The sequence below is a fragment of the Bidens hawaiensis genome, unplaced genomic scaffold, assembly GCF_021521415.1.
Source record: "Bidens hawaiensis isolate Kalapana, Puna unplaced genomic scaffold, B.hawaiensis_p1.1 tig00009425_1, whole genome shotgun sequence".
Taxonomy (NCBI): Eukaryota; Viridiplantae; Streptophyta; class Magnoliopsida; order Asterales; family Asteraceae; genus Bidens; species Bidens hawaiensis.
In genome coordinates, this window is record NW_027491697.1 from 151,206 (window position 1) to 165,304 (window position 14,099).

The 14,099-nt window shown below is 37.6% G+C and overlaps 1 protein-coding gene and 1 pseudogene across 1 annotated transcript; both read right to left on the reverse strand.

Moving 5' to 3' along the window:
- Positions 1 to 2,973: 2,973 nt before the first annotated feature.
- On the reverse strand, positions 2,974 to 5,084 carry LOC143532240 (12-oxophytodienoate reductase 2 pseudogene; annotated as a pseudogene).
- A 6,129-nt stretch (positions 5,085 to 11,213) lies between these two features.
- LOC143532274 (putative 12-oxophytodienoate reductase 11) lies at positions 11,214 to 13,193 on the reverse strand. The gene is made up of 4 exons (XM_077027364.1): positions 12,992 to 13,193; positions 12,640 to 12,911; positions 12,329 to 12,505; positions 11,214 to 12,006 (listed from the first exon to the last, which is right to left on the reverse strand). The coding sequence occupies exons 1-4, from the start codon at positions 13,072 to 13,074 to the stop codon at positions 11,414 to 11,416; spliced, it is 1,125 nt and encodes a 374-aa protein (XP_076883479.1). The 5' UTR covers positions 13,075 to 13,193; the 3' UTR covers positions 11,214 to 11,413.
- Between the last annotated feature and the right edge of the window lie 906 nt (positions 13,194 to 14,099).

Sequence of the window (14,099 nt, forward strand, 5' to 3'; positions counted from 1 at the left end):
AATTTTTACACCAAACAAAACGGTCATGGCAATTGGCAAGGAGCCAGAGCACCTAATACAAACTTTATCCAATTAGTTTATAAATGCATTTTGTACTTATGTTTAGTATAATACAAATATACAATTCCATCATTTTCAAATTATGTATTAATGATGTGGTGCCTGATTTGTGAACAGTTAGACCTTGCGACAAGGTACTGCAGATGCATTTCCTAATATGCAATAGGCCATTCATATACTATACTAAAATACTAAACCATTATAAAAAGTCATGAAGCATATAGATTGGGGATATATGTAATATTGCTAATGAGAGTTACTTTTATTGTACCTTTATATAGATTTAAAAAACACATTATATTTATGATATGCAATACGTAACCTTGTGTGTATTGTGTATCCTAAATATATATTTTGAGTTCATTTTAAGCTTGTATTGTGTTGAAAGTAGATCCAGTGAGGTTGGTGATTCATTAATAAATATAAAACCTTTAAACATTTTGGGTTGCGAGGGTTTGAGAGATCTTGGGTTAATTTCTACACTTCAAGTCTCACCAATTAATGGCAAGAATTAAGAAAAAAGAATGTGGTTAAAAAAATCCTTAAAATTGAATGTGCATGTGTCTTTTTCATGAATGTGGACTAAAAGTGGTAAAAGAATTAAGAAATAAGATACTATGATACGGTTGATAATAGGCCAAGTCAATATGCATTCTATTGCGCAAGTGATGACCTCATGAAAGACTGACCTTTTTTTATTCTTGTGTTTCGTCCTTATATTTCACTTACAAGACTCACAGTTTCAAAATTCTTAATTTGGCCACTTGATTTTACAATCTTACAACATGCTTTCATTAGCATGCATTCAAATAAAATCTTTAACAGAATTGATGATGAACCGATAGCCGAACTTGCCTTGGCCGGGAATGAGGATGCTAATTAGAAATCTCTTCAATTAAGGAATGAGAGACCATATATACCTAAATTCAAACCAGAATAACAATTGTTACAAACTAAAATTCGATACGTTACACATATAAGCATTGAATAAAAAGTATAAAGAAAATTATAATTTGGTGATTAAAAAGGAAAGCAAATAGCTGTGATAGTGTGAGCCGGCTCTAAGGGTGGGCGATGTGGGCGCTCGGCCAATGCATGCCTTTTTTAGGGGCACAAAAAGTTTTAAAAGTTTCCAATATTATATATATAGAATACTCGAACGCTTATAATCTCATAATTTTTATAATACCCAAACACATTTTAGACCCACTTTTTTAAATTACCCGAAATACTTATAAGCCCATTAAAAATTAAAAAAAGACTTATTACTATATATTAATCAATAAAAGTTAAATAAATAAAAAAATGAAACGAATAGACGGGATAACAAGAACGTCGGCTTCGAACACTAGCAGTTACAGTAGCATATGCAGAAAAGAGTTTTTTGAAATTGTAGTTGTTGAAATCTTATTTGCAATCCACAATACCCCAAGAAAGACTTAGCCGGTTGGCGATGAAGATGGTAGATATAGAAACCGGAATATTAAAGAGTATAAATTATGAAGAGTTGATTCACCAATTTGCTATCAAGAATGTCAAAAAAGCTTTACAAATTCTCAATTAACTATTAGCCTATTTAATATGTTAAGGCTTAAGTGGGTGAGAAGCATATTTTTTTCCGACTTAAACAGGGCACGTGAATTATCGAGATGGGCCATATGAAAATGAATTGATATTTGAAAATTGACGTAGCATTATAAAAAAAGAAAAAGAAGAAAAGAAAAAATTAACACACTTCTGCCAACTTTTTGACCATATAAGCTTAAGGATCCTTCTATTCAACCACCGTTTTAACCGATCCTTCTATTCGACTACGATATACGGGAGTAATCGGTTTGATTCATTCATATATAAAATACCAAAGTATTTTTTATTTTTTAAATTACACAACAATAAATCACGCTTTAATACAAAAGAGATCACCAAACACATGTAAGTAAACAATAATTGCCAAACAAAACAAACACTATACTGACAATGCCAAGATCCCCAGAATCTTCATTTTCACGAAACTCGTTTCCATAATTCTAATCAAACCACGGAATTCGGTGTATAATTCTAATCAAACCACGGATAATCCGTATACCCAACAACTGGATTCGGTGTATAAAACTGAAGAAACACGGATCCGTTCCCCACTAATAGGTCCTAGATCCAATGAGTCAACATGGTAGGATACGGTTAACTGCCAACACGATATGAACCCAATTGCCTAAAGTCCAGTAACGAAGTCCTGCAAAACAGACACCGTGAGCTCGTTACGGGAAGGACAAGGTGGGGGGTCTTCCCGTAACCACCCTCCGGCATGAGAATAAGTACTGTTCTGTAGAAGATAAGCACTTAAGTAAATTGAGAGAGTACAGTGGGAGTGAATGGATACCTCATGATGATCGAGAGGGTATTTATAACCGAAGAGTGTGGGAAGGTAATTGGGCCAGCTGTCCTTCTCAGAAGATGCTCTCGTAACCACCTGGACACGTGTCCTCTTTTGATAGGTTCGGTTTATACGTTGCATGCGCATGTATAACCACCTGGACACGCGTCCCTCTGTTATAGGCCAAGCAGGTATCATTGGCCATGTGCACGGTTATAACGGCCTCGCCATGTGTCTCTTTCTGATTGGTTGAAGGGTCACGTATTGCTTAAGAAAGCATCTTGGTAAATCTTCTAGAAGGTAATTAGTTACTGACAGCTGTCACGGGGCATTACCTCGTGGTTATTTACGCGGAAGGATATTCCTTTCTGCGGATGACCTTTGAGGGTGCTCGGATGCTTCCGCATGTGCTATGAGGGTGTTTCTTCCTCAAATGATTTCGCGGATGATTCATATACCCCGCGGGTGACTTGTGATGAGTTCTTATTTGACTCGCGGGCATTACCTAAAGGTATTTGGGTCTTTTCAGTACCCTACCTCTATAAAAACGTATCCCTGTTATACTTATTAAGAGGCACATTAAGCTCAAACCTTTTCGGCAAATCTGGATTCGCCAAAAACAACTGACCATACGCCACCAAATCGGTCCTATTCTCAGCCACAACATTATTACAATCTTCCATATCATACCCACCAGCCGAAACAAACTTCCCGTTAAACGCATTCCTCATGCGTACAAGACTATGAGGACACTCAACTATTTCACCAACAGTTTTCATCCTAGGTTCCACCATATGGCAATAAAGAATATTGTACTTGTTTAAAGATTCAGCCATGTATAGGCCTAAAGCTTTTGGGTTTGAATCACCCGACTCCATGTAGTCCGCAAACGGGGATAATCGGATGCCAACTTTATCTGCCCCTATATCGTTCACAATGGCTTCAACTACTTCTAGAGCAAATCTGCAACGGTTTTCTAGAGAACCACTGTATTCGTCAGTTATGTCGTTTACTCCGTCTTTCATGAACTGGTCGATTAGGTAGCCGTGGGCCCTGTGAATCTCGACTCCGTCAAAACCTGTAATTTCATACAAAATTGTAAAAAGTAAATAAATAGATAGGTACTATAAGCCATTTCTTTTAGCTCAAATATATTATAATCAATTAATCAATAATTAACAAAAAGATTTAAGCCCACATGTATTTTTTTTTTTGCCTAACTTTTTTTTCCTATGCAAAAAATTCAACCCAAACCTAAAATTGAAACCGGATGATATTTAAAAACTTTAAAACCGAATTTTTAGTTTTAGCCCAAAACTGAGAGGACCGAACTATGTTTGTTTGTTTAATAGAATATATAATAAACAGATTCTAGCATTAATCAATTATGTTACCAGCTTCAATTGCATTCTTGCAGCGGTTCTAAAATCATCAACAATAAGTGGAATCTCTTCTGTTGTGAGCTTCCTTGGAGGTGTAAAGGCTATAATATTAGTGCCACTGGATTGTATCTGATTCGTTAGTCCTTTGTCTGTACAAGATATTGGGGCTTGCCCGTTTGGCTGAAAAGCTGTTTTAAAAACATTTATTAGAAGAAATCATTAATATATGTTTGATGATATATTGATATTAATTTTTTTTAATTAATTAAGGGTAAATTACCACCATAACCATAGCCCCCTTTTAAGACTTTTTTATTTCCTCAACTATCATTAAACATTCTTCTTTGAATTCAGGAAATAGCTCCAGATTGAAATCCATTGTGCCGTGTTGAATCTATTGTGCTAAAGTGACCTAATATGTTGCGTTAAATTAAATTTTGTGACACATATTGCGTCCTGGTTGATACATTTTGCTGCCATTCAAAAGGGGTGGCGGCGCAACTTGTTGGTCGCTTACTTTGAATCATTTTATTGCTGTTATAAAATCACTAAAAAATTCTTTCAAGTAAAAAAAATCCATTTTGTTAATTTTTAAAATTATTTTGTGACTTGACGGTGCGCACATATAATGTATATATGTGTGAACCCTCGGGTGAGCAAAAGTGAAATTGCACTAATTTTGACGTTATTTTACTAATCTCGTGAAAATAATGTTAAAAGTGGCGGAAGGTTAATCAGACATCATGTGGTGGTGTTGATAGCCGAAAGACAAGGGTACATGCACCAATGAGCTGGTGTCCCGATGATTAAGTGTTATGTGTCTTATGTCCAAGGCTTGATGCAAAACTACTATCGAGCCGGGGTCTCACGGCCAGAAGCAGTCTCACTATCCCTATGGGGTAGAGATAAGGCTGTCTACATCTTACTCTCCTCAGACCCTACCATAGCCGGAGTCTCCGGGAACCCTTGTGCAGTGTCAGACACACCAGTGGCTTCCGAAATAAGAAGCCCTCCTTTGGTTGTTCTTTGTGAGTAATATAAGATTGCATGTGGCTGAGGAACATTGCCGTTTGATCGTCGCCTTGTTAGCGGTGCCAAAACAATTCTATATACGTTCATAAAATCAATTTAATTAAAAGAAGAATGCAATGTTAGGCATTTCGTTGGTGTGTAGTAATTAATTACCTGTGAGAAAGCTGAAATTTGCCCATTTTGTAGGGAGTGATAAGTGGTATTTTAGCTTCTTCGTCACTGTTCTTGTATGCCATTGTTATAGCTTCGATGGTATATTAATTATGTGAATGAGTTTGGGATCAGAAGCCAACAACGAAGTGGTTCTTATAGACATCAGGTGCCGTGAATGATTTGGAGGCAGAAAATATACACTTTGATTTTATACGAAGAATTAAGCAGCCGTCCATCCATCCATCCATCCACCTATTTGTGGCCCTTCCATTTTAAATTTATTTTTTTTGTTTTAAATTAAGCCACGTAATCTGAGAAGGTCGAGCGGGCTTGGGTGGCGGGTCAAAACTGATTCAAATGAGAACGGGCTTGAATAAAAAAAAAGTTACGGTCTAAACGAGTAGCATTAAAAATATAAGTTAACGGAGTTGTCGTACGATCGGTGCCTAAGGGTCGTACTCTTTTTTTTGTTTTGAGAAAATTATAATTTGTGCCCATGTGCTTTATCCACACGTGAGAAGATAAGGTGAGTGACTGAGTGCCGTACCCTGGTGTGGAGGTCGGAATTTCCGATTCCGGTGAGATGAAAAGACGAAGTGAGGCAGAGGCGGTCAAAGAAAATATATTTTAGAAATTAGAATGTGATTGGGTATTGGGCAAAAAATTGAGTAAGGTTTGAATTGGGTTTTGGGCTTAACAATTGGATTGGAAATTATACAGGATTCGGCTTCCAAGTTTCAGAGAGGTCGGTGCCAAAATTTTACAGGGGTCGGTCAGGAATTTTTCGGTATATTAACACTAATTTTTTTTTTCACAACGCACGGGTGACACCCCTCACTTATAAGGGAGTCCGACCCTGTATAAAAGAATAACAATTTGGTGACTTAAAACAAAAGCAAATAGTTGTTGTGAAAAGAATTGATATTTAAAAAGAAAACAAAAGATTAATACACTTAATTATGCCAACTTTTATTGGAATTCAAATATTCTCACAATCTCCTTGTTATTTAGATTATTCCCTTGCCTTATTATGTCCTGATTTGTTGCTCTCTTTGTATTTAAAAACCAAGACCGTAACATAATTTTTCATTCAGAAATAAAATCATCTTTGAACCATCTAAACTTAGGAGAATTAGAACCCAATTTGAAAAATCGGTCAAGAGAATTAGAAGTGATAACGGGGGGAGTTCACATCAAACGAGATGATCAAATTTTATAGTGAAAAGGGTATCTTGCTTGAAACCACGTGCCCTCACACCCCACAACAAAATGGGGTTGTAGAACGAAAACACATACACATTTTAGAGACGGCTCGCGTTCTTCGGTTTGAAGCGAGCCTACCAAAAAATTTTTGGGGTGAGTGTCTTGATTGCCGTTTACGTGATCAATAGACTACCTTCCCATGTCATTGAAAATAAAACGCCATACGAAACTGTTTTTCAACAAAAACCCAATTATAGTTTTATGAAAGTTTTTGGTTGCTTGCATTATTTTAGAAGCAATGAAACAAAAGGGGATAAATTCGAAGCAAGGGGAGGCCCAGTGTAACATCCTACTTTCGGTTATATTAATAAAATAAACTCCGTCTATTTTATAGTGGGTCGTTATCGATTTAGATAGATAGAATATGAGTTGGGCTAGTGTTGGGTAAATGGGTATGGGTTATGAAAGAAAGAAGGAGAGCCCATGGGCTTGAGCCCATGATTTCTAAATATATAAACCATTAATCACCCATTTAATCCTCATTCCCACATATTCCTGACACCACCAAAACACACACTTAAGCTTCTCTCTAGTTCTCTCATTTCTCTCTAGCCGAAACCAAGAAAGAATCCGAGCACTGACCCGAGGTAATAATAGTTTGATGTTTATAAACTTAAACCCGATAGATTTAGTCACGAAACGACGAGCCGACACCGTTAAACCGTTAAGTTACGAGATCCGGGTATTATCGGGTATAAACCGAACCTAAGATGAGCTTAGGGGTCACCCTAGCTAAGATCTGGATCAAACGGGACGAAAAACGGTGAAAACGTTGCTGAAACACGTTTTTCCGGCCACCGCCCGGTTTTCCGGTACGGCGGCGCCGGAAAGGCGGCTGTACATTTAAGGATGTCAGAGAATGTTTCTGACATTCTCTGACAACCCTAACCCTAATTCGTTATCAAACTAAGGGTGATTCGCCTAGTAATTCGTTAAAGAAATCATAGCGAACTAGTTCCAGTTCATGTTCAATTCGTTAAGGGAAAAGATAACGAATCACCCTTGATTCGTTATAGTCATTCGTTAAAGGAAATGACGAATTGGAAGGTCCAATTCGCTACATGGACTGATTCGCTACATGAATTGATTCATCAAAGGACCAGTTCGTTATAAGATCCAGTTCGCTTAATAATCAGTTCGTTAAAGGGTTCAATTCGCTACATGGATAAGTTCGCTAAGATAACCCAATTCGCTAAGACCAAAGTAACGAATTAGAAGTTTAACAAAAGGACAGAATGATCCCTGAACTTAGAAAAAAAAGAGAATGGATTAATTACAATTAAGCCCTTGAACTTTTGAATTTGCGAATTAAGTAATAATTCAAAATCTTAATGGAAAATGTGTTACGACAGTTAATAGAAATAAAAATTTTCCAAGCTGACCTGGCAGCTCGACCCCAGCCAAGGGCTGCCGCCCCTAGACCCAGCTGCCAGGGGCGCTGCCCCCGGACCCCATCCGTTGTGGGATGTATAAAGATAGAAATACGACATAAGTGGTAATAGTTAATTGATACGAGTAATTATTATACAGTTAGCCGTGCCCAACTGAAGAAAGGAATAACTATTAACGGTGAACGTAACCGACTTCAGGTGAGTTTCTAGCCCCATTTCCTTGTTATGTTTTCGGGGCTGTGTGCATACTCGATGTGATAGTTAATACACTTACCTTAAATGGTAAGTGTATGCCATGTATTATTATTATTATGTTATGTATGTATATCTTAAATGTAAATTGAAAGCTTGTCGGTACGTGAACGATCTTCGGATATTGCACGTGTTGACAAGGGAGGTCTGTTTATGATAGATGAATGTGTATGATAGATAGGTGTACAACATATGAATACGTATGAATGATTAAAGAAAGTATGTATGTCATGGGCATGTACAAACAATATGTACGAATATGAAGAAAGAGGGATCAGACCCTAATAATATCTGAGATAGAGAAGAAAGGGATCAGACCCTAATAATATCTGAGATAGAGAAGTAAAAAGGGATCAGACTCTAATAATATCTGAGATAGACAAGAAAGGGATCAGACCCTAATAATATCTGAGATAGACAAAGGAAAGAGGGATCAGACCCTAATAATATCTGAGATAGAAAAGGAAGGGACCGGACCCTAATATTATCCGAGATAGAAAAGGACAGTAATTTATATAGTATGAAAGTAATAAAGTATGAACGTATGTAATGGAAGTAAATTAGTATAGTGACGATTATGTGTCTTCAGATGCATAATCGAAGGTAAATGTATGTATGGTATAATGTGTGATTAACTAGAACTCACTCAGCGTAGCTGACTTTTAGTATGCACGCAGGTTAACAGAATGAGACAGCTGGTTTGAGATGGACACATGGCAGGATGAAGAGGCTGGCATCTGAAGATTGTCATGATGTTTTGAATGTTATAATTTATGTTATGTTTTAAAAGACAAATTATGGGTAATTGTAATGAATGGTTGATGTTTTATATTATTCCACGAAAGTTTTAATTAACTCTGATATTTAGAACTGTGTTTATGAGTAAATCCAACACCAAATGTAGGGCACCGGTAATGGGGCCTTACACCCGGGGTGTTTTTGGGCTACCCGGCAGGGACAAAAGGTTACAAAATTTTTGACATTGAAAATAAAAAAATGTTGTCTCAAGGGATGTGAGATTCCATGAGAACCATTTTCTATTTGATAAGAAGCAGATGACTTACGATGACACAGAATTGTTTGAGTTGTATGATGGGCATATTGAATGTGAAAGTGAAAAGGTAGGTGAGGTCCATGTGTGGATAAGCTCACAGAAATAGAAAGCTCACAGCAAGAAGTTGAAATCCAAAATGAAATGGGTGAAGGTTCTAACACAGAAACTAGCAGCCCATCTTCAAATTTAGAAAAAAGACCAGAACAGGAAGACCAACCGGACCCCTCAGTTATAGCCGAAAATTCGGACTCAGCCACTGAACCTACTCAGGAAAAGAGAAACCGGTCTCAACCTAAACGTTTCAGCGATTATCATGTCCAACTTCCCCCATCGGTCGACCATGCACGAGCTCCGCCAAATTCGAGTTCCTCAACGGTATACCCCTTGGCTAACTTTGTTACTTACAATAATTTTTCTAATTCTCACAAAGCATTCTAGCGGCCATCAACTTGAACGATGAGCCAAAGTATTTTCACCAGGCCATTAAAAATGACAGGTGGAAAGAAGAAATGAAAAATGAAATTCAAGCTCTTGAAAAGAATGGTACGTGGACCTTAGAAAAACTACCCGAACGAAAACATGCCATTGATTCCAAATGGGTGTACAAAGTAATGTATAAGCCTAACGGTGAAGTCGAAAGATACAAAGCGCGTCTCGTTGCAAAGGGATTTACCCAAACGGAGGGGATTGATTATCATCATACATTTGCCCCTGTAGCCAAACTAATCACCGTCAGAACCCTTTTATCGGTGGCGGTTAAAAGAAATTGGGTCATTCATCAACTTCACGTCAATAACGCTTTCTTACATGGAGATCTCCATGAAGAAGTTTACATGAAGATTCCACAAGGATTCGCTAAAGATGGGGAAACTAGAGTCTGTCGTTTGAAGAAATCATTGTATGGCTAAAACAAGCATCACGCAATTGGTATCATAAATTTACCAATGCTCTACTTGATATTGGGTTTAAACAATCTAAGGCAGACTACTCTCTTTTCATCCAAAGACAAGGCAATAGTTTTGTTGTTGTGCTTATTTATGTTGACGATGTGGTTATGGTTGGCAATGACACAATCAAAATGCAAGATACAAAGAACGAGCTTAATAACCGATTTAGCATCAAAGACCTTGGAAACTTAAAGTATTTTCTTGGTATCGAAGTTGCCAGAACAAAAGAAGGCTTGGTATTGAATCAACAAAAATATGTACTTGATATTCTTGAGGATTGCGATTTACAAGGTTGCAAACCGAGTCCAATACCCATCGAGCAAAATCACAAACTCAATCGAGCCGAAGGTGAACTAAAGGTTGACGCCGGCCGCTACCGTCGCATTGTCGGTAGGTTGCTCTACCTACAAGATACGAGACCCGATATCGCTTACTCAGTCAACATTTTAAGCCAATTTGTTGCTGATCCTCGACAATCCCATTTGGACGCTGCTCATCGAGTCCTTAGATATCTGAAGGGAACGCGGGGGCAAGGAATTTTGTTTCCTAGTGAGGGAGGTTGCACTCTCACTGCATATTGTGATTCTGATTGGCTCGGGTGTCCTTACACCCGGAGATCGTGAACCGGATATGTGCTTCTTTTGGGTGGGGCAACAATTTCATGGAAAACAAAGAAACAATCAGTTGTCTCTCGTTCGTCAGCTGAAGTTGAGTATCGGTCAATGGCCTCTACAGTTAGCGAAGTCCTTTGGTGGCTCCTAACCGAGTTGGGAATTTCATCTCCTAATCCCACTCCCTTACTTCGTGATAACCAAGACGCCCGAGATATTGCCAATAACCCTGTCTTTCATGAACGAACTAAACACGTAGAGATGGACTGTTATTTTGTTCGTGAACGAGTGGACTCACAAGAAGTTGTACCTCATTCGATTGCCACCAACATGCAGATTGCTGATCTTCTAACCAAGGGGCTCGGGTCTAAACATCTTCGTTTCTTACTTGACAAGTTGGGCACTCGAGATATTCACGCTCCAACTTGAGGGGGAGTACGTAATTATTTAGATTATTCCTTGCCTTATTATGTCCTGATTTGTTGCTCTCTTTGTATTTAAAAACCAAGACCGTAACATAATTTTTCATTCAGGAATAAAATCATCTTTGAAACATCTAAACTTAAGAACTTTTGACCATATAAGCTTAAGGATGCTTCTATTCAACCACCATTTTTACCGATCCTTCTATTCAGCTTTTACGATATATGGGTGTACGTAGTCGGTTTGATTCATATATAAAATACAAAAAAAGTATATATATTTTTTAAATTACACAATAACAAATCATGCTTGAATACAAAATTACACAATAATAAATCATGCTTTAATACAAAAGAGATCACCAAACACATGCAAGTAAACAATAATTGCCAAACAAACAAACAGACACTAAATTGGCAATGCCAAGATTCCTGGAATCTTCAATTTTCACCAAACTCATTTCCATTCAACTCAAACCGCGGATTCCCAAAACGGGTAATCCGTATACCCAATAACTGGATCGGGTGTATAAAACGTCTCCCTGTTATACTTATTAAGAGGCACATTAAGCTCAAACCTTTTCGGCAAATCTGGATTCGCCAAAAACAACCGACCATACGCAACAAGATCGGTCCGATTCTCAGCCACAGCATTATTACCATCTTCCATATCATACCCACCAGCCGAAACAAACGTCCCGTTAAATGCTTTCCGCATAGGTACAAGACTATCAGCACAATCATCCTTTTCACCAAGACTTTTCATCCTAGGTTCCACCATATGACAATAAACAATATTGTAGTTGTTTAAAGATTCAGCCATGTAAAGACCTAAAGCTTTTGGGTTTGAGTCACCCGACTCCATGTAGTCCGCAAATGGGGATAATCGGATGCCAACTTTATCCGCCCCAATCTCATTCACAACGGCTTCAACTACTTCTAGAGCAAATCTGCAACGGTTTTCTAGAGAACCACCATACTTGTCGGTTCTGTCGTTTACTCCGTCTTTCATGAACTGGTCGATTAGGTAGCCGTGGGCCCCGTGAATCTCGACTCCGTCAAAACCTGTAATTTCATACAAAGTTGTGAAAAGTAAATAAATAGATAGTGTAACCCTTTTATTTTAGCTCGAATGTATTATAATCAATTAATCAATAATTAAAAATATATATATATATATTTAAGCCCAAATGCATTTTTGTTGGCCAACTTTTTTTTGCGACTCATTTCAACCCAAATCTAAACCGAAAACGAACGATTTTTAAAAACTTAAAAACCGATTTTTTGGTTTGAGCCCAGAACCGAAAGGAACGAACTTTGTTTGTTTGTTTGGCAGAATATATAATAAACAGTTTCTAGACATTGATCAAGAACTTAATTATGTTACCTGCTTCAATAGCATTTCTTGCGGCGGTTCTAAAATCATCAACAACGAGTGCAATCTCTTCGGTTGTGAGCTTCCTTGGAGGTGTAAAGCTTGTAATATCAGTGCCACTGCCTTGCTTTAGATTTGTTAGTCCTTTGTCTGTACAAGATACTGGGGCTTGTCCGTTTGGCTGAAAACCTGTTTTAAAAACATATATTAGAAAAAATCATTAATATAATTTTTATGATAATAATAATAATAATATAGGGTAAATTCCATAACCATTTTAAAAGATTTTGGTTGCAAAAAAGGTGATTAATTAAGAACAATACCAGAATTAGAAACCCTGCCAACATGCCAAATTTGACAGAAAAAGATTCCGCCTTTCGCATGAACAGCATCCACAATAGGCTTCCAAGCTTCCACTTGTTCTTTGGTCCATATACCCGGAGTGTCAGGTAACCCTTGCGCAGTGTCGGAAACACCTGTGGCTTCCGAAATAAGAAGCCCTCCTTTGGTTGTTCTTTGTGAATAATATAAGACTGCATGTGGCTGAGGAACATTGCCGTAGGATCGTTGCCTTGTTAAAGGGGCCAAAACAACTCTGTATATATACGTTCATAAGATCAAGTTATTAAAAGAATGCAATGTTTGGCATTTCGTTGGTGTGTAGAAATTGGTTACCTGTGAGAAAGCTGAAATTTGCCCATTTTGTAGGGAGTGACAAGTGGGCTTTTGGCATCTTCTTCCACGTTTTTGTATGTCATTGTTATAACTTATATATAGCTTCGATGGTATATTAATTCTGTGAATGAGTTTGAGATCAGAAGCCAACAATGAAGTGGTACTTATAGACATCAGGTTCCATGTGAATGATTTGGAGGCAGAGAATACACACTTTGACTTCACACGAAGAAGCTGCTAGCAGCCATCCATGCATCCACCGCCTGAAGTGGAAGATCAACGCTTTATATTTTTTATTTCGAATATAATTATTAATTGTGACCCTTTCATTTTTAATTTCTTAGCAGAAACTTCACCGAAGTTCTGTTGTTTCAAATTACGCCACGTAAACCGAGAAGGTCGAGCGGGCTTAACCGGTTGACGGGCCAAATTCAAGTGAGAGCGGGTTTGAGTCAATGCAGGTTTTAAGAAAAATAAGTTGTGGTCCAAACTAGCAGCATTAATATATATATATATTTATTTGATTCAGGTTAAAACAGGTTTAAATAAAATTAGTGGATTAAAATGAGTCGTTTTATAGAAAGTATTATACTAGGGTGTCAAACTATGTTTTATTATTTTTTGTTGACCGCCCCAGGGATGTTAGATGTACTTATATGGCTGGTTGATCGCAAGTTCGAGAGGTCACACTCTTCCGGTATAAAGCCTCCAGGCACATCGGGTTCTGGCCAAGCAGAAGACGGTCTTGATCCGACATAGTCGAGATCTTTTTTCTTTTTATTTTAGGTTTATTGGATTTTATTAATCCTTATTGAACAATATTTGACGATATTAATCCCTATTAATTTTATCACCACTGGCGGTCCTAAATTTAAAATGGTTGCCCTTAGTGGTCCCCGTTAAAAATGACATAACGGTGTTTTACTTTTTTTCCGCATTTCAAACTATTATTTCAGGGCTTTTGATCGGATGAAGGATACAAATCGATTGATGTAAAACTTAGCTCGAAACGGTGATCCAAACGGCTTGATTTTTTATAATTGTAAGTTCGAACACTCGAATTGAAGCATTATTTCATCGTTTTGGAGAACCGCTTCGAACTAAGTTT